A 20,850-nucleotide genomic window follows, 5' to 3' on the forward strand; every position below is an offset into this window, starting at 1 on the left:
GCATTTATACATCAATTGTTATACTATAATTTTATAAAAATCCACACATTAATGAGGAAATGGAAAGGAATGAGTTTTTCAAAGCATACATGAACCTGATATAAACCAGGAATGGACTGTGTCAGATATCCCCATCTATCCCTACCACACTGTAAATGATTTGTAAAACACCTGTAAATTAAACCATTTCCAATTCTTCATCATGCAACCTTCCAAGTAGCAACTATGGAATTAGCACAATAGCAACACAAATAGCAGCATTAAAAATTAAGGGGATAGTACAAGTTTCCAGTTGTTGCTGAAATGCACTTCCTAGCAGCCATATCTAGCATGGACAATAGTGACACATGATGAGGAGTTGTGGTTCAATTCTATCTGTTTTAAAGGTTTATTGTGTACAGTGCATATGTGGTCTGCAAGAATGAAAATATGATCTGTGGCTTCACCATTACTATACTCTTGACTCGAAACTATGCGACGAGTGCAACTGGTCTCGCAAAACCCTCTTATGGTGCCGAGGCAACGGGGATGTCAGGGGAGGAGAGACTGACTACGCACAAAAGATTACTACTATCACACCAGCTCCAGATTATTAAATATGGTTTTCTGTGTGAGAGCAGATGGGGACTACTGGATGGCATAAGTTCTGTATCAGAAACTAGAGCTGATGAGGTCGTATCCAATGCAATTTTCTGAATCAGCACCACAAATAACCATACCAAATCTAAAGTTGACCAAAATTGATTTGTAACCCTTTTCGTACTGATGTTGGAGAGTGATGTTGGGAATCAGCCTGTGTTTGTGTTCTAGGATCAAGATGCTTATGATGTGAGTAATGTTGGTGCTGAGGTTGAGGCTTAGGTGCAAGATGGAGATGGTTTGGTCAATGATTTTCATACAGACAATGACAGAGAGGCCCCAGTGCAAAGGGCAGTTTCCAATGAGAATATTCCTGCTGAGCCTAGGGATGATGTTTTACTCCCTCTTTCTGTGAGCTCTCAAGATTTGGGTTTGGAAAACAATCTGACACCTGGAAATTTTAATGATCAGCCAGATAGGGAGTTGAAGGATAGGCAGCTGAAGATCAGCCAGGATCGATAGCAAACTCAGTGTTTACGTCGCTCCGAAAGACTTCGTCAGATAAGGGGCAAGTGTGGGGGAAAGCGAAACCAGTTTCTGGGTTTGGGGATATAAGGTTTGCTTCAAGGGAAAACCTGTTAGATCAGGCATTGTTTGGAAATCAAGTTCATGTGCCATGGAAATCCTGTTCATGGGGTCTTGTTCATGTGGAGAATTTTAGCCTTTTGGATTATCTTTGCTTTCTGTTGATTCCTGCCTAGATAAACACTGCCTTGGAACTGCTTTTATATCTTGTGTGGACATTGCTTTGTGTTACTGCATTTTACTGACTTATTACTTTTTGGAACCTTCTTATTTCCTTACAAGCATTTATTATTACTGGCTATTTACTGAGCTTCAATAAAAGAGGATTTGTTTCTTCACTCATCGTGTGCTGTGTTTTAAAGTCAGAGGGTTTTTCTTAACCTGGAGTGCAACAAGTGGTTCCTAGTCAAAGTGGTCCCTGGTCAAGTGGTCCCTGGTCAACAAAAGGCTGGGAACCATTGAGTTAGACAAATGGCATGCCACCTGACACAGAAAATAAAACCAAAAATCATCTTTAAAAAAAAACTAAGACAAGAACAAGCCTGTTCCAGTGTTTTACAAGCATGTCCAAGAATGAGAAGCTGGCATGCATCTCACAACACACATGCACAGAACAGATAGAAGATGGAATAGAGCTAAATTCAGCCTGGGTTGTATTGCAATGAACTCTATAGTTGTTTGAGTCCACTACTATACTGTTTTGCAGGGTCCCAGAGTTGAACTTTTTCTTGCAATTAAAATACCTTTGAGGTTTTGATACATGCTACAAATATGTTCTTCCCTCACTGAGTTATAGCTACTCCCTCAACAGATGAAGATACAGAACACACATGAACAGCTGCAGTCTTTAAATTATCTCTCTAAAGTTTCTTGGAACAAATACTGTTATTTCGGTCTCTAGGCATCCAAAATTTGCACTGTGCTACCCATTAAAGCTTTAAAAACTTTGAAATCCCTTGATGCAATGAAAAAATAATATCCAACATAGAGAACTATGACAGCATGTTGAGTTTCCTCTACTCGTTTTATTCAGATAGAAAAGGGCAGGAATGCTGCAGAATGGATACCAATAAATGGAATTAGCATTGTATGGCTGGCACGCAAATCCTGCTGTAGTGATAGTAAAAATGATTAACATGTTTTTCACTTGCAATAAATATCTACAATATATACTCGTATATAAGTCAATGGCAAGTTTTGAGGCCACAATTATGGATTGTCCTACACCCTGTAGATAAGTAATAAAATAGTTTCAAGAACAGTGGACAATTTTTTGTGTTTTGTGATATAAGCAGAAGTATCGTTAGAAATTTTCTAATGAAAAAGGTTATCTTACCCCAAGGCAGAGTATTAACCACTATACGAGTGTTAGCCCTCGAGGGGTTCAATTTGAGAGTAGGCTGGCATGCCTACTTATGGCAAAACCACACCTTAATTTCAACCATCACGTAATTAGGAGGCCATTATTGAGGATATGGGAAAAATACAAAAAAAACCTGTACCCAGAGAAAACCCCCTTGTGGTTATCCCCCCTAGAGGGAGATCAAAGAAGACTGCTAGGCTGGAAGAAATGGCCTACATACAGGACTTCAACCATCAAAAAAGAAGGATCACGCCAACTAAGAACGAAAGAAGATCTAGCCAACGACTTCAACTCCTTTTCTTGGCTCCATTATTTCCAGCTAAGAGAGCATTTCAAGAGAGACCAAAAAGGGGGCTTCATGGAAAAAGATACGTTCTGGGGAAAGATCTTAAGAAAAGACAAGAAAAATATCACATCCATATACAATTTACTATTAGATTGGGCAACAGAACAAGAAAAAGTCAAGGAATGCATGATCAAGTGGGCAAGGAACATGGGCAGACCGATAAGTTTATATGAGTGGGAACAAGTATGGACGAAAAAGATCAGGTATACCTATGCCATAGCTCTAAAGGAAAACTGGTACAAAATGTTCCATCGCTGGTACATGACGCCCCAGAGACTGGGACAGATGTACAAAAAAGCAAGCAACAAGTGCTGGAAATGTGAAGATCAAGTAGGCACCTTCTTCCACCAATGGTGGTCATGCCCCATAGCCCAGAAGTATTGGAAAGGAGTAAATGAAACCTGCGAAAAAATCCTGAAAATTAGGATTAAAGAGAGAGCGGAGTGTTACCTATTAGGTATATTCAAAGACGAATGAGAATTAGGCATAAACGAAGATATACTGCTCACTTTTCTAACGACGGCCGCAAGAATAGTCTTTGCCAGGAAGTGGAAATTAAAAGAAATCCCAACAGAACAAGAATGGATGGACAAAATATTAGAGGTAAAAGAAATGGATAGGCTAACTTATGCTCTGAAAGACTCTAATGGCCGTCCCTTAAAGAGAATGGACTGTAGCCTACTAAACGGTTTCTTAGGAGAAGACAAGAAACATAGCGAGATGAGAGAAACCTAAATAAGAAATAACTTAGAGCCTAAAGGGATAGGCCTCAGATCGCACTAAGTTAAGAAGAAATCAAACCGAGAACGCGGTGAAAACGGAATAGGAAGTCACTCTTTTCCTCCCCCCCCCAACTTCCATGTCCCCTTAGCCCCTTTCCTCCCCCTCTTATCTTACCTCTTTTCCCATCCCCTCCTTCCCCCCCTCCTCAATCCCTCTCTTCCCCTCCCCCCTCTGTCTTTTAAATTCTAATGTATAGTGAACCCCCCCCCTTTCCCTCTTTGTATCTACGCTGTACTTTGTATTTTGTATTATTCTGAAAAAGTATTCTAATAAAAAATAATTAAAAAAAAGAAAAAGGTTATCTTACTTAAATGTACTTTTCTTTACACTTTATCTTTTACTTATGCAGTACAAGCTTTATATTTGTTAGGGATATGTCACATGAATACATGAACCATGGCTAACAGCAACCCCTACTTAAAAGAAGGACTTTCCAGATTAAAAATGCCATGGAGTTACACTGAAGGAACAAGAGAATGTCTGCAAATATGTAGGTCATACTATAGAGATTTTTGTGTGTGTCAGGAGTGACTTGAGAAACTTCTGGTGTGACTTCTGGTGTCACTTCTGGTGTGAGAGAATTGGCCGTAGGCAGGGACGTTGCCCAGGGGATGCCCGGATGTTTGATGGTTTACCATCCTTGTGGAAGGCTTCTCTCATGTCCCCACATGGGGAGCTGAAGCCGACAGAGGGAGCTCAACCCACTCTCCCCGGATACAAACTGCTGACATATTGGTCAGCAATCCCGCTGGCACAAGGGTTTAACCCATTGTGCCACCGGGGGCTCCTACTATAGAGATGAAAGTAACGGACAGACATGGAAAACCATGAGTATATTTAGTCAAATACTATTATCTGAAGATGCATGAAGGAAGAAGATAATGTACCTCTAAAGTAAAGACAAAGGAGCCAGACTACTATTAAAGTTGCTTTTCCTTGTTCTGGTTTGCCATTTTAATTTTATTAGACAAATCTCTTTGGGACAGAGATTGTCTTCCATATCAAACCAAGCAAAATGTTTGCCTATGTACATATTTTATGTGAATTATATTTTTAATACATGAATGTAGAATACAATTAATAAAAACTGCTAAAATAAATTTTCACTTCACTTTCATTAGCTTTCAAGTTGCCAAAACTTTGAGAAATTCTGGATCTCATCCTGGAGACACACATCAAAACTGACAACTGCCCTGTTTAACTATAATTGAGGTCAAGTTACTGAAGGGCAATAAGAGACAAAGGAGAAGAATAATTACCTAATGTGATTAGCTGAACCTTGAAGTTATAAAACAACCAAGTTCACAAATTTAGAATGTGACTAAGGAGTAATGAGGCTGGTCAGTAATTCAACTGAGCATGCCTCCCTGAAGACGAAACAGCAAGCAACAGTTAGTAGCTGACTACTCACTGGAACATATTCCAGCTGTTTAAAGCAAAGACATCAGAATGCATGCACACATCTTTTTTTCCCAGGATTTCAAAGTCTACATGCTGCTCAGCTATTACAAATGAGTAATTCAAGTAGGGTCAACTATGCCTTGTATTAACCTGATAAAGATGTTTCACTCCAAATGCATCAGCATTTGTGTTAAGCACCCCTTTCAGAGGGTTCCATTTTCTAAACATGAGGACAAAAATTAAGGAAAATTAATTGCTGAACAACATTTCAGATGCAAGATTATTCCAGACAGCTAGAATACAGGGGAAAAAAAACTTTTCTGTTGAAAATAGCAAGTACGTGAACTATGAAGTGTCAGTAGTATACTATTTGTCAAGTATGAGTTAAATTGCTTGCTCCCCTAGAATAAACTTGCCACATTTAAAATATATGTATGAAAAAATGAAAACAAAATACAAAATTCAAATATTCATAGGATTAATTTAGACTTGGGTCTCATCTTCAAGGTCTCTCATAATGTGTATGTAAATATTGCAAAATCTGAAAATAAAATAAAAATCCAAAACACTCAATGTTACTAGCAAAAGTTTGGCATTAGTGAGATATAAAATTCTCATATACCCAGAAGTTAGTAGACTTAAGCATTGCCTTTTTCTCTCAATGGAAATAAGCAGATAGCTATTATACAATTACAGCTGGAATCCAAATTATAGCCCTTATAATTCATACACAGCTGCTAAAATACTAGAATATGTACAAACCAGCAGTAGTTCCCTAATTCAGAGACAATTATTAACAACCATAAAGAGACCACACAATCTGATAACCTTCTTTTATCCTCAACTCCATTGCTAACATTACTCTTGAGAGTTACTTCTGAAAATTGATATGAATTAAATGTTCAGACGAAGTGTAGTCTTCAGATTATGTGGAAGGTAGACTATAAGACTTAAACTGCAGAAAAAATAGTTGGAAGTTATCTTTCTTTCCCCCCTTTTTTGTTTGTTTTGTTATTCTCCACATTCACAGGACCTTAGTGAAAGTTAAAAGCTTCAAATAAAAAGGGCTATTTGTTTAGCTGAGAGAATACCTCTCTAGGATTTTCCAGGTCTTCCAGTACGAATCTATTATGATCATCTTTGTTGCAGGCTGACCATGGAATTGCACTCAAGGACCTAAAGATTCCTAAAGAGGTGTTCTCTCAAGACATCCCAAAGTCCTCCAGCATGACTGGAGGAAGCTGACTACAGAGTCATCACACTGTCTCCAGTGTGATGACTCTGTAGTCAGCTTCCTAAAGATTCCTGGAGGTAACATTTTAAAACAAATTCATTAATAATTGAATCTGCAAAAGTCAAAACTGCAAATGTGAATTGACGACTGCATATTACCTGAGATCAATACTCAGAGGGAGTAGAAACAGAAATACTGTTAATTATATTTATTTATTTTAGGTGAACTGCATAAAAAGGCATGATTTTATTTGATAGATTATTTATTTATTTATTTATTTCTATCCCGCTTTTCTCTCAATCAGGACTCAAAGCGACGAACAAACATGTAACAAAAAACATTACAGAGCATAAAAATAAGCATAATCATCACACCGTGTATACTTGAAGATAAGCCCAAGTTTTTCAGTCATTTTTATTTGGACTGAAAAAGCCTCCCTCGGCTTATAATGGGGTCAAGCCGGGCAGCGGAGCCTGTAAGCCATTGCTTGCAATATATGATATATTTCTTCCCCTCCCTTGACAGTGTGTTTTCTTTTCCAAAGACTCCCTCCCTCCTCCCCTTCTCCAGAGACTCTTGCAAATCTGCAGGATTTATTATTATTATTACTATTATTGCAAGTACAGTTGAGTCAAAAGGGAGGTAAGGAGGGCTTTTTTTTTCTTTTTTTTTCTTTTCTTTTTTTTTCTTTTTGCAAAGAAATCAGAAGTGATCTTTCTGGTGGGGAAAAAGCAATATCTATTCCACTCCTCCCCCATATATGTTTACAAAAGAAAATAAAGCTCTACGTTTGCAAAAGTCAGCACCAGAAGGTGTGTTGCTAAGGATCCTAAGGAAATAAAAATGGGGTGGATTTTTTTAAGGGGGAAAAGTTTTAAAAAGTCTTTTCTGGCTACTTTTAGAGTTTGAAAAAGGGAGAAATAAAAGAGGTGGGAAAGGGGAGGAGAAAAGAGGCCGAAGTTGTTGTTTTTTAAGGGGGGTTGCATTCATTTCTTCCTTGGGCAAATGCATGCCCCAAAGCTTGTAAATAATATATAGATTTTCCCCTTAGAAATATTTGCAAGCCTTGTGTTATTCGTATATATCTATATGCATATTCATCTTATATATGCTTTTCCCCTGAAATCCTTTGCAAGCCCGATTTCTGTATTAACTTTATATGTGCATTTTTGTTCCCTTGGAAGTGTTCACTGGCCTTTGCAAGCCCTATAGATCTATCTATGCATGTTTCTCCTGAAGTCTTTGCTATATATATATATATATATATATATATATATATATATATATATATATATCCATTAAGCTTATAAAAGCATTTCCCCTGAAATATTTGTTAATCTATATGGATATATAGGCATTTCCACCTGAAAGCCTTTGCAATCCCTATGTACCTATATATCTGTATCTATCTATCTATGCACATTTATTTTATATATGCATTTTTATGTTTGCAGTTCTTTGCAAATCCTATATGCTTATAGACATCTAGAGATTTCCATGTACCTGTATACCTGTATCTATATGAATACATTATTTTATATATAAAATTTCCCCTCACATGTTTGCAAGTCTCTGTAAATCCTATATAGATATCAATAAATATATAGAGGTACCTATATGTGTGTGTGTGTATGTGTGTGTGTGTGTGTGTGTGTGTATATAATTTTATATATGAATTTTCCTCTCACAAGTTTGCAAGTCTTTGCAAATCCTATATAGATATAAAGACCAACAATTATATAGAGGTACCTATATATCTGTATATCTCTCTGTGTGTATGTATATGTGTGTATATAATTTTACATATGAATTTTCCCCTCACAAGTTCGCAAGACTTTGCAAATCCTATATAGATATAATTATCTATATATAGACAGATGTCTAGATAAATATGTATGAATATAGATATATAGGGCTTGCAAATATTACAGGGGGAAATGCACACACAGATATATATATAGACATATCTAGGTAGATATGAATATAGATATATAGGACTTGCAAATATGGCAGGGGAAATGCGCGCACACACAAAGAGATGTCTAAATAGATATATAGAGTTTGCAATTATTGCAGGAGGGAAATGTACATATATATGGAGAGGATTTCTAAATGTTTATGGGGAAAATGCATAGTATAGTATATATAATTATCGATCTATATCTAGCTCTGCATTGTTTATAGAGGCATTGAGGGTTTTCCTGTTACTATGTTGGAAGCCAGCTTGAGTCCCCATGGGGAGATAGGGCGGGATACAAATGAAATGCTGCTGCTGCTGCTGTTGTTGTTGTTGTTATTATTATAATATTATTATTATGGTTGATACCATATTGTTTTTGTTGACCCTACCTTTCCACTTGCAGTGCTAGTTTACTGTTTTTTCTTTGAAATATGGTAAATATTAAAAAACATTTAACCTACTGATGCGTCAATTAATATAATTTTATTGGTATCTATTTTGAAATTTTCCAGTAGCTGCTGCATTTCTCACCCTCGGCTTATACTCAGGTCAATAAGTTTTCCCAGATTTTTGTGGTAAAGTTAGGTGCCTCAGCTTATATTCGAGTCAGCTTATCCCCGATTATATATGGCAATAATAAATTATATAACTGGCAACAACATAATACCCTTATATGCAACTTATATAAACTGCATCAAAAGATATTAATCTATTAAATTAAATCCTAAAAAGTAAGGGAATAAAGGACTTTATGCATTGTTTGGGCAGACTAAGTCTTCCTAAATTTTTGGCAGCCAATCTATTTGAGAGGATCAAAATCACAGCTATACTTTCTCAAAGCTAGAATTGTATAGTTATTTATGTATTTATTTATTTCAATTTGTATCCTCTCCTGTGTTTCTGCACACTGAAGGCATGTTACAACTAGTAATTAAATAGTAATTTATGACGGTGGTAGAAGTGCCAGTAGCAATGTTGTGATAAAAGCAGAAATAACATTGTTCAAAGATCATCACATCACACTCTCATATTATGCTCCATGGAGTCAACCTACAAAGAGTCCTTAGTCAAGCCAAATGAAATACAAAATAGCGTCCCCTTTCTGCTAGGCTTCAAGTTGTGGTTACCTTCTGTTCTCTGAAGTCATTCACAAAATGGAGAACTATAGAGTATGGAAATAACTTCCTTTGCCTATAAAACCAGCCCTGTTTTCTGATCAAATTCAGATCATCTGATGTACCAACAGCTATGACTATTGGAAGAAGTTTGAGTAGGGATTGTCATCTGTCCTAACACAGGCTGGATTTATAACAGAAGATTACGGTAACAGATGCAACACAGGAAAGAAATTGCTTCCCACTTGGTATAGGTAGCTACATCACAGAATTTCACAGCCTTAAAGCTGTCACAATTTTTTTATAAGTGAGCAGATGCAGAAGTGCTTTGGGTTTGAACAGCCTTCTCTCAAATATCCAAAGCTCCTTTACTGAGTGAAAAAGAAATCACTTACACTTGTAGAAACAACTTAAAAGGAAATTAGAGTTCTTTTCTTTAGCTAAATCTTTTCCATAGCTACCACTTAAAATGTTTCTTCTAAATCAGCATTTTTATATTTTAATTTTTTAAATAATATTTGGGCCCATTCCTTCTACTCTTTTTATTCAAAATCTCAAACAATCTGAAATGCTCAGTTTGCTATGTCACAATTTCTGTAAGAACAGAACACTGCATCATAAACAGAGAACTAAGTCCTCAGATTAAAGCCTGCATATCTTCTCATTATTATTATTATTATTATTATTATTATTATTATTATCATCATCTTAATTTATATCCCGCCACCATCTCTCTGAAGTGACACAAAAGCACTCAATAATGCAAACACAAAAAAATCAACAAGTGCATAAACAATAACACAATAGCAATAACAGATAATATAACATCGTAAACCCTACCAATTAAAAATTCAACAAAATGCAACAATAACTGCAGGTATAAAATAATCTGTAATTAATATCAGTCCATAAAGGGCTAAGAAGAAACAATCACTAGGTCTTCTCCAGATAATAATATGTAACAGCAATTATGAAGCAGAATCTAATTCAACAGTAAAACATATGAAAACATCTATTTTAAAATATATAGCAATCCAAAAAGTACAATGTAAGTGAAATTTTATTCTAGAAAACCTGTTTGCTTTTTGTGAATGTCAGGAGCGACTTGAGAAACTGCAAGTCACTTGTGGTGTGAGAGAATTGGCTGTGTGCAAGGACATTGCCCAGGGGACACCTGGATGTTTTGGTATTTTACCATTCATGTGGGGACATGAGAGAAGCCTCCCACAAGGATGATAAAAACATCAAATCATCCAGGCGTCCCCTGGGCAACGTTCCTTGCAGATGGCCAGTTCTCTCACACCAGAAGCGACTTGCAGTTTCTCAAGTCACTCCTGACACGACAAAAAAACCCCCCAAACAATTCTTGTGGGAGGCTTCTCTCATGTCACCGAATGGGGAGTTGGAGCTGACTGAGGGAGCTCATCTGCGCTCTCCCTGGATTCAAATCTCCAAAATGTCGGTCTTCAGTCCTGCCGGCACAAGGGTTTAACCCAATGCCCCACCGGGGGCTTAATTAAAGATACCATTGGTCACTGCTGCTGTGAAGTCTGAAATAGTTTGGATATAAAAGGGATTTGATAGAACTAAATTCCCTTGAAAAAAATCTTCATATGAGGTAGATTATAGAATATATTGTATTCTAGAGAGATTTTCTTATGTGATCGTTTGGAACTAAGTGCGAATGGTGTTTTGTGAAGGTGGCAAACTATGTATAATCCTCCCTCTCAAAAAGGAACATACCATGAGACATAATTATTGAGTTTCCAAAGGTAAGTGAACTCAATTGTTTCAGAGCTCTGGAGATCATTAATCCTAGCAGTGCTGTTTTAAATATTTTAACATGTAAAATGTATCTAAAATAATGCTTTGGGTGAAGTTATTTCATTGCCACTTTCTTCGTTTTATTTCCATTTTGAATCTCATTTCCCTGAGCGACAAAAAAAAAGTTTTATTAATTTTAGAAAAATAAAGGTAAACTCACATTTCTAAAAGTGATTAGACAATGAAATATTCAACACAGATCTTGACCTAGCAAGCTTTATAGTAGTTTAAATTATTTTTAACCTAATCTCAGATTTTCAAAAGGGCAGTTTGAAACCCACTTGAGACCAAGCGGGAAATTAAGTATCTTCTTAACACTCCCAAATTGATTCCAGTGGGATTTAAATATTTCTAATGTTAGTCTGACATGCCGCTTTCAACAAAGTAAATATAATATTTGACTGAATTATATCAATAAAACCCAATGTCAGTTAGAGAATTTGCCTATTAATAGAATTCAAAGCAGTAAGAATATATCGGATTATGTAAAAAAGAATTAAATTATTCTGCACAAGAACAAATACCTTGACGACTGGGTTTTTGGCAACTATTAAAAAACTTTTGAAATTATTTGTATTAAGATTAAAGACTATTTTGTTCCTCTATTCCCACAACTGGCTGGGATGGTAAAGAGATCAATCCCCTCCTTTTATACGCAACATCTTTAACATTTGCTCTCTTTCTGTGCCTGTGATTAAATGTAACATTTTGAAATCCCAAAGTTCTGAGAAAAGCATAAATCCTTGTCTCGCAGCTGCTGTTTGACTCTGGAAACACATGCATTTTCTTTTCAAGCCTCGGCCATCAAGAAATCCCCAAAGACTTGAGCCGGAGAACACCTGTATCTCTTCATTTAGTTCCAATAACAGAGTATACACTTCAAAATTATAAAAATAGATGCTGTGTTCAGCTGTAGCTCCATTTTGCTCTAATTCCCGTGAACAAAAATGCAAAGAGCATGAAATCATTCCAGCAAGCTCTGTCATCAGGAGGATAAGTTTTTTTTCCGAGCACAAATCCAGTGGGAACATCATAGAAAACTGGCAACAATTACAGATAAAGTACATAGTTAAGTCCTCAGGGAAAGAAGAGGAAATGTAACAAGATAGATAGTATAATTTTTATGCTTTTATGCCCAACCATAGAATGTGAACTGTCTTTAACATTGCATTTTCCCATTTGCTGAATCTTTTTAAAGTCATGTACTAAATATTTTGATCATACAACTGTCAATAATAAAGTAAAATACACATCTAAAGTCATGCTATTTAAAACCTACATGAAAGTCTAGATTTAATAGCATTTTGGATAAGAAAATCAGTAACTTCATTTTACTCTCCTTTGAGTATTAAGAGAAAGTGAGGCAGCAAACCTGAGTTTCATGCCCATCCCTTCCTCTCCAATTAACCCCACTGAACAAAATTAACCTTTAGAAAGTATGGAAGTATCAAGTAACGTTGTTTTCGCTGTTTCAATTTATGTTTCTGTAGGTTGCAGTATGTAGGATGCTGCTTATATTTTGAGGGGAAAGCAAAAAGTTTACAAAAGAGCTATTCTGCAACCGCAAAACATTCAAGAAAAACTATAACTAAGATGCAGAAGTTAATATATTTTATGAATATTTCAGGAGGTAAGTTATGATATAATTTTGAAGAATATCTTCTCCTCCAACGCAAAGGCTCTAAATAAATTCATAACACTGCCCACAATAACAACAACTTTAATGCCTTTCCTTCATTCTGTATAAGATCTATAAACAAGACTTATATATATATATATATAGTGTCAGGAGTGACTTGAGAATCTTCAAGTCACTTCTGGTGTGAGAGAATTGGCCATCTGCAAGGACGTTGCCCAGATGTTTTGATGTTTTACCATCCTTGTGGGAAGCTTCTCTCGTGTCCCTGTATGGGGAGCTGGAGCTGACAGAGGGAGATTATCTATGCTCTCCTCAGATTTGAACCTCCTGCCGACACAAAAGTTTAACCCTTTGCACCATCAGGGGTTCCAATAAACAAAACTGAATAACATTATTAGAAATATAAAATGAAAACAAACTCAAACTAATGCAAAATCAAGTGGTCTGGAGTGGCTACTACACCAGATAGGAACTGGAGATCCCCCTGCTAGATAGTTTTAACAACTGGGCCTAATGGCCACCTTAGGAGTCTTTTTGAGGGTCAAAAGACAGGATAAACTTTTTTTAAAAAAAAAATAGATTTTTTTAAAGCATCAATATTCTTTCAGTTTGTCTTAACAATGATTTACTACATTTCTACCTAAGGCTAAATCAATTTGTCGATCCCAACTAGATTATGGGGATCAAATTGGAACTTACAGTAAGCGTTGATTTACTGACTTCTGATTGAATATGCTGGTTTACTCTGATATGTACAAACAACTAAGATCCAGGTCATTTCATAATTAAACTATGTCCATAACTGCCCTTATTGGGAAAGTAGACCAGGTTGCTGAATAAATGGGAAGTTATGGTAATATGGCCTAAATAACCACCTTAGAACTATTTCAGGTGCTTAACTAAAATAAGCAATAGCAAACATTAAAAAAAACCAGGAAGTTCCTTGTAATTTCTTCATTGACTATTAAGAGGAGGTTCCTTCCAAAATTAGTGTTTAAAAGAAAAATTGAACTGAAAACCAAATATGTTGAACATTGAACAGGAGCCATAACTAGGTTTCATTTTCCATGCCCTACCCATTTTACTGTCACTGATGATCTCTCTCTCTGCCATGAAGAAAGGAATTAGAAGTAAGCATAGCTGCAATGCAATTTCAGAATTTGTAATCTCAGAATATTAAGTACTACAGTTAGCACAGAGAGAGAACCAAATATTCATTTTTTCAAGAATTCTTTACTCACCAGAACTATAGCTGTAGTCCTTATGCTGAGGGATCTGAACTGTGAAGGCCAAGAGATCTGGAGCAAGAATAGACTCTGGCTTTCTGCTTTCATTCAGCCATTTGCTGCTGTGTAAATCTCTAGTATCAGATGGTCCTTGAATTAAAGGGATCAGTTTCTCCTTCCCACCATCACCTAAATACATTATTAAAACATTAGATTTCACAGAATGCTGCTAACAATATAAACAACATGTCATTTATTATACTAAATAAACTGCTATTTCCTATTCTATTAGTTGTAACAACAAAGAATCATCAAATGTAAATTTTTCAGAAACTGGGATGTATTAAGCAATGTGTAATTACTGAACACATGTTAAAAGACAGCAATGATATAAAAAAATAACCTGAAAATTCAGATATATTCATGTATCCATTGACCTAATGTTGAGGGCAGGTCTGTGGGTCAAAGTTACAGATTTTGCTACCAATCCCCTCCCAGGCTTTCAAAAAGGCCAGAAGGGGTCACTGCTTCCTGTAGGTTCTCCTGGGATGGAGAAGCCCTTACCTTTTGCTACTCTACCCAAAGGAGGGGGTAGTTCTCTTTTAAAAATATGATATGGTATTCACATTGACCCATGGATAAGTCAACCCAGGATGGAGTGTGGGTTTTTTGCATTTTTTAGATTAACATTATACGTGAGTATATAAGATTGTATTTTCAAAATCTAAGTTTTAAAACTGAACTGCTTTAAATCAATTTATTATGAACATTTACCTCTTATTTCAAAACAAAGATATTTGTTTTTTATATTTTAAATAATTTTAAAGCATCCTTCATCCTTCTAGCGAACAAGAAGAAGTCATTTTAATCGAAAACATGGGTACTAGACTTATATACCCCCACTAGGCTGCATCTAATGTCAACCTTTTGCTCTCTACTCTAGTTCTAGAGATGTCTGTCAGCAGAAGAGGTCCCAATTCCCCCTTTTACACTGCAGCCTCCCCATGTGTCCCAAGTGTGCCCCAGAGCACTGGAATAGCACAGCGTGATATGGTGCAGAAAGCTGCAAGGGTGAAAAGGAATAATTGATCTCCCTTACTATCCCAGTGACAGAAGACTTTGCTGGGTCAAACTCTTGGACAGAAGTAATTTGTAATAAATATGCATCATGAGAGTCAAATAGTAAATCCTTTAAAAAAAGAGTGTTAGGATAAGGAGCACTTTTGCCATAGGAACACTCCTACACTCCTGGTATAGAGATCAGATTCTATGATAAATCTTCTTTGGGCTACAAAAACATGGTAGTCTGAACAAAGCCTTGATATTCTAGCATTATTGAGACTACAACTCCAGGCTCCTATTTGGAGTGAATCACAGGGAGTTGTCAACCCCCTGTTTAAGGAGCTCCATTGGCTGCAGTTCATTTTCCGGTCCCAATTCAAGGTACAGGCTATCACCTACAAAGCCCTGAACGGTTTTTGGACCCGCCTACCTTTGAGATCACATTTCCTGCTATGAACCTATGCAATCTCTTCTATCTTCGGGGGAGGCCTTCCTCTCGCTTCCGCCTCTGTCACAGATGCGGTTCGTGGGGATGAGGGAGAGGGCTTCTCTGTGGTTGCCCCCTGGCTCTTGAACTCCCCAGGGAGATTAGACAGACACCCTCCCTGGCAGCCTTTAGAAAAAGTTCAAAAACCTGGCTTTTCCAGTGTGCCTTCGGGGACTGAATAATCAATCTCCATGCCATGTCCCGTCCCAGGTCCAACTTGTCTCTTTGATGATATTCATCTTATCCCTTGGTTGAAGATTAACTCTACTACTATTCCATCTGAGCCCGCACAAATCATAGCACTTTTGTTATTTTTATTTCATTACCATGTTTTATTATTTTATTTGATGTTATTGTTTTATTTATATGTACTTTTGTTTTATTGTATCTTGTTTGGGCTTGGCCTCATGTTAGCTTTCAGGGAGATGGTGGTGGGGTATAAAGATAACTACTGCAATGGGTCATTCTTCCCTGACAGCCCTCCATACCAATTCCAAAACTGCTTTTCAATCCTTTCAAGCAAGTTATGAGAATGTGTAAGAAGCTGCAGAGGTAAAAATATCACACTTCCTGGCACTGTGGATATAAGTAGCCTTATTAGTAGAGCATCCCATTGGATTCTGGCTAGTGATTTAAAATGTAGTATTATTTGCAACAACTGCTAATATATGACCTTATAAGAAGCTGGCCAGGATCCAGTGGGGGGGGGGGGTCTACTAACAGGGTTGCCTGTTTCCACAGAACCCAGAGGTGTGATTCTCTCATAGCCCTGAAGTTCCTGATGTATTCTCAACCTGCTTTGGAGAGCTGAGAACCCTCTGAAACAATTTTGGTGCATCTTGTAATGTGTTCATTCATGTATCAGCAACCTGTATATTTCTAATGATATGTTGAAATCTCGGTATGTTTGTATACTATAAATCAATTTCCCTGCTCAGCAATAACAAAAATACTGAAATCAACCCTTCAGCCGTCTCCTTTTTCACAAAGTGGCTTTGCTGTTTTGTTATCTTTGAGCTGTGTGGTATAGCTGTCCTTCTGGTAGCAATTACAGGACTGACCTCATTTATAGAGACCTTAGGGAGAAATCAGAAGCAGAACCTTTTCTGTGCAAAGGCAGAAAATCTACCTAAGAAATAACTTGTAGCAGGTGGCACACCTGCAAAGAGCAATATTGTTTTCTCCTATTGATTAAAAAATTATTTTTCTTCCAATTTCTGATATTATCTAAAAGGATGTTCAGAAAAATTAAAAGATAGAATTAATTGCAAGACAGCATTGATATTTTTTCCAGGAATTGTTCATCGTCTTATTGTGAAAAGGTGTTATTATCAGATGGAAAAGTAAGGCTGTTGTTGCAGTTATGCACTACTGGATGCAAAAGCTCTATCACAGAATGCAATCTGACATGTTTGTAATTCAGCAAACGTTTGACTATTTGGAAATACAAAACAATTAGAGTGGAGTTAAATCACTTTGCATTGTAATTCTCTTGAAGCATGTCTTAAGAATAGTTTTTTAAAGTCTTCAAGAGTTTGTAAACTTAAGTTTTATGGAAATCTTCCCCTCCAGCTGCTTTTGCATCAAGATTGCTGGGAGTTGTAGTCCAAAACAACTAGGGGGACAGTTTGATTAGTGTGTGCTCCTTTGCAAAGATGCAACATTCAGTCTTTTATTTTCATATTCAAAGCAATATCTATATGTAACCATTGTAGACTTAGAAGATTTATAATGACCCAAACAGCTCAACAGCATTTCTTACTTTTTACTATTGACAATACAATACATCATACATCCCGTTTCTAAAAACAAAAACAAAAAATACCTCTGATTCATAGGAACAATGAATAAATTCTTGTTTCAGTAACCCTCCTTGTAAAAAGCAAGGCCATTTCTCCTACACAGGCTGTAAAGTTTTACATGGTCCAGCTGCACATACCTGGGGCTTTGGCACAAATTTTTATTGATCCCATGGTCCCAGAGGCACATTTGACCAATGATGTGCTGCAGTACTTCAGTTCAACATTCTGGATTGAGCCCTCAAGAGTTGGCAGGGGATTCTTAGATTTCACACCTAATAAAAGAAAACTGCAAATGTACTAGCCTGCTGAATTTAAATATTTTTATATTCTTTCAACAAAGCATTCAAATTTAATAATACTTTAATTATCTACTTTAGATAGTCTTGTATCATTTTTTTGCTTGGTCTTTCAAGATGAATCTCTTAATAGGCTTTTACTTGGTAACATATATTATATACAAGCATGTATATTTCCTGCATATGAACTTACATACACAAAAGAGAGTATACAAACATAAAATGTTGCATTACATTAATTAGCAAAGTCATTTTATATATCCATACACGTTTGCTTATGTTACACAAAACAGGCAAAACGTGCTTCTTTGGATATATTTAATCCTGCAGTTTCAGGGTGTTAACATGAATAAAAAAAATAGGCTTCACTAAGCCATCCAATTCAGTGGCAAAATAAAAATTAAATATATACAGCCGAGCTGCACAGCAGGTAAATGCAGTTGCCATCTCTTTATGGAAATCAAAGTTCAAACTTTGGTTTAAGTCAAAAAGGAAAATTGGTTTGGTAATCTCTTCTCTCTCTGCTTACACACTCAAGAAGACTACCACAGAGTTTGGCACAACTCAGTGCCTACTGGCAAACGTTTCAGAAGAAAAACCTAGAACTGTAATGGTGAGGGACATAACAGGTCAGGAGAGTGGAACTTTGGCACAGTTGCACAGCAAAGTTCAATGAACACCCACCAACATTACATTTCACTGTAGCAATTTCTATCATTTAATAAACTACAGAGGATAATATGTATTCACAGCATTTGAAAAAATTATGTGGTCATTTGAAAGTGAACAAAAATAAGATAAGGAATTTGAATCTCTAGTGCCTCCTCCTGTGCCCCCCCCCCCAAAAACCCCTCTGGCCATGAGAATCCCGAACACAAGCTGTCCATGTTTGAAATTAAGCTTTTTTCCATTTAGTATGGGAAATTTTAGATCAAGCATTCTTAACCAGTGGTCAATGGACTCCCTGGGGGTCCATAGAATGATATTGGGACACCATGGGCTTGAATTGGGGGGGGGGGGGCAACCAACTTATTTATCTTTATTTTCTTGGACCTCTAACTGAAATCGAGCACTTCTTTCATTTATGAATGTATGCAATAAATTGCAGTAGTATTAATTTCATATCTCATTACTTGAATTCCTAAATGTTTACTGAAAATTATTGTTTGAATAGATATTGCACCACGTTAAGTTATTGGGTATTAAAACTGTGGGAAAGTTGTAAAACATACTTTTGAGAAATCCTTACATTTAATTTAAAGACATGCTGATGTCGGGTGTCATAAAACTATCTGCCACTATATTCTGAGAAGGGGTCTGTGGGCTTCACCTGACTGGCAAAGGAGCCCATGGGGAAAAAAAGATTAGGAACCTTGCTTTATAGGATCCAGGAATCTGCATATCAAATATAGATTTTATAGAGATTAGTATTTGGCTACTATGTCAGGCCACTGGATGTTTGTTGGTGTTTTTTGTTGTTTTACATTGCTGCTTTTCTAAATTTTATTATGCTATGTTTTAACCTATGTTTGACTGGGATTCTCCTCATATAAGCTCCTCCGAGATGGTGGCAAGATACAAAAAGTAAATCATCATCATCATCATCATCATTATAGATCTACAAAAGAAATGATTACTTCACAGTAGTCAGCTTCTAGTCACACTCCAAATGCAGGAAAACTTTCATCTACTTTACATATCTTCCATAAATGCACTTTTTTCATTTCAAAGAAAAAAATCTGTGATGCAACATTTGCCAAATGCAAAACACTTTTTGAAAGTATGATGACCTCGGCATACACGGAATTCAGTTTTTCTTCTGTAGAACAATATCCAATATGATGACTCCTGGAGCATCTAAAACTTTCCATGCTTAATGGAAATAATAAACGAAACAATAACGAAGCATTTTTAAAAATATTTGGTAAAAATTGTTTACTGTGCTCTGTGCATAGAAAAAAAGCAATCACCTAACCAATAAATTAATAATGGTTACCAAAATGTACTAAATAAATATTTCAACAGTACTATGCACAGTTTACATAAAGGAATGTGCTTTTCCTTGTACAAAACTCGCCAAAAAGCATCCATATTTTTATTGTTATAAATGCCCATGCATATAGTGCCTTTGCACTTTCAACATTTCAGAAAGAAGGGTCACTGCAGATAACCTTCACTGAAATGGATCTGTTCTATTTAGTTCAACAGTGCTGACTTTAATTGTATTTATGGCTCTTTCCGGGTCAGACAGCAGCTCAGCCTTGTAACACCTACACATACAGCTGTGTATTATCTGAAATAAGGAATGGAGAGCATATTTTCTGTGGGTGATGCTCTAGAAAAACAGGAGAAGGCTGTTAAATAAGGGTCAAATACCTAAATGAAGGAAATCTGGCAGATTCAGCAAAGTCTTCTTGTCTGCCTTCTGCATTCAAACAGTGTGCTTTACCAACCATTAGCCATAGGAACAAATTAGTTTTTTGAAGCATCATGCTACATAGGAAGAGATTTCCTAACCCAAATGTACCTGTTTAAAATCTACAGATAACATTACCAGTTGGACATTACAGAGCAGAGAAAGCATGGAACATGGAAAAAACTTTTCATATATACTTAAGCAGATTAGCACAACTCCATAGAGTATAGTGTTTATTACTCCATTCGATCATGATACTTGGTCAATAACAGCAAAAGATTATTCAATTTCACAAAGCTTTCAAGCTGCATTCTTAAAATGGTTTGACCAATGTGATAACCATGTTAGTGGCTTTACACTGATTATTATATAAAAAATAAAACAAGTGAAAGGACTTCTTTCCACTATAAATTATTGTGGCCAGGTGCTATTTAAAAGCAAAGGTGTCAAATACTGAAAGACGAGAACAGCCTTTTTTCAAGAGAACTATCCCTGCTGTGGAAAAATAGCATGGGACAATGCAATTAAACATCATTAAAATGCCTTAGGGAGCTGTAATAAGGCTACACTGTTATAGAGATAGCATTCTTATTCATCAAACCCTAGTTTGATTTGCTCCTAATATCACTGGTAAAACCACATTGTATCACACATTCAGATATCACATTCCAGATATTACACTGGCACTGTGGTTCGGCAACCTTAATCCTAAATATCTGTTTCTTAGAACTG

At 36.4% G+C, this 20,850-nt stretch overlaps 1 protein-coding gene across 4 annotated transcripts in view; it reads right to left on the bottom strand.

Moving 5' to 3' along the window:
- The window catches only part of VPS13B (vacuolar protein sorting 13 homolog B), a 382,845-nt gene that overhangs the window by 253,630 nt on the left and 108,365 nt on the right, over positions 1–20,850 (bottom strand). For all 4 annotated transcript variants that reach the window (XM_060775658.2, XM_067467340.1, XM_067467339.1 and 1 more), the window contains exons 18-19: positions 17,544–17,678; positions 14,071–14,244 (exon numbers count right to left, since the gene is read on the bottom strand). In XM_060775658.2, the coding sequence (XP_060631641.2) occupies positions 14,071–14,244; positions 17,544–17,678 (309 nt within the window). The remainder of the gene's footprint in view (positions 1–14,070; positions 14,245–17,543; positions 17,679–20,850) is intronic.

Source organism: Anolis sagrei, chromosome 4 (assembly GCF_037176765.1).
Source record: "Anolis sagrei isolate rAnoSag1 chromosome 4, rAnoSag1.mat, whole genome shotgun sequence".
NCBI classification, from domain to species: Eukaryota; Metazoa; Chordata; class Lepidosauria; order Squamata; family Dactyloidae; genus Anolis; species Anolis sagrei.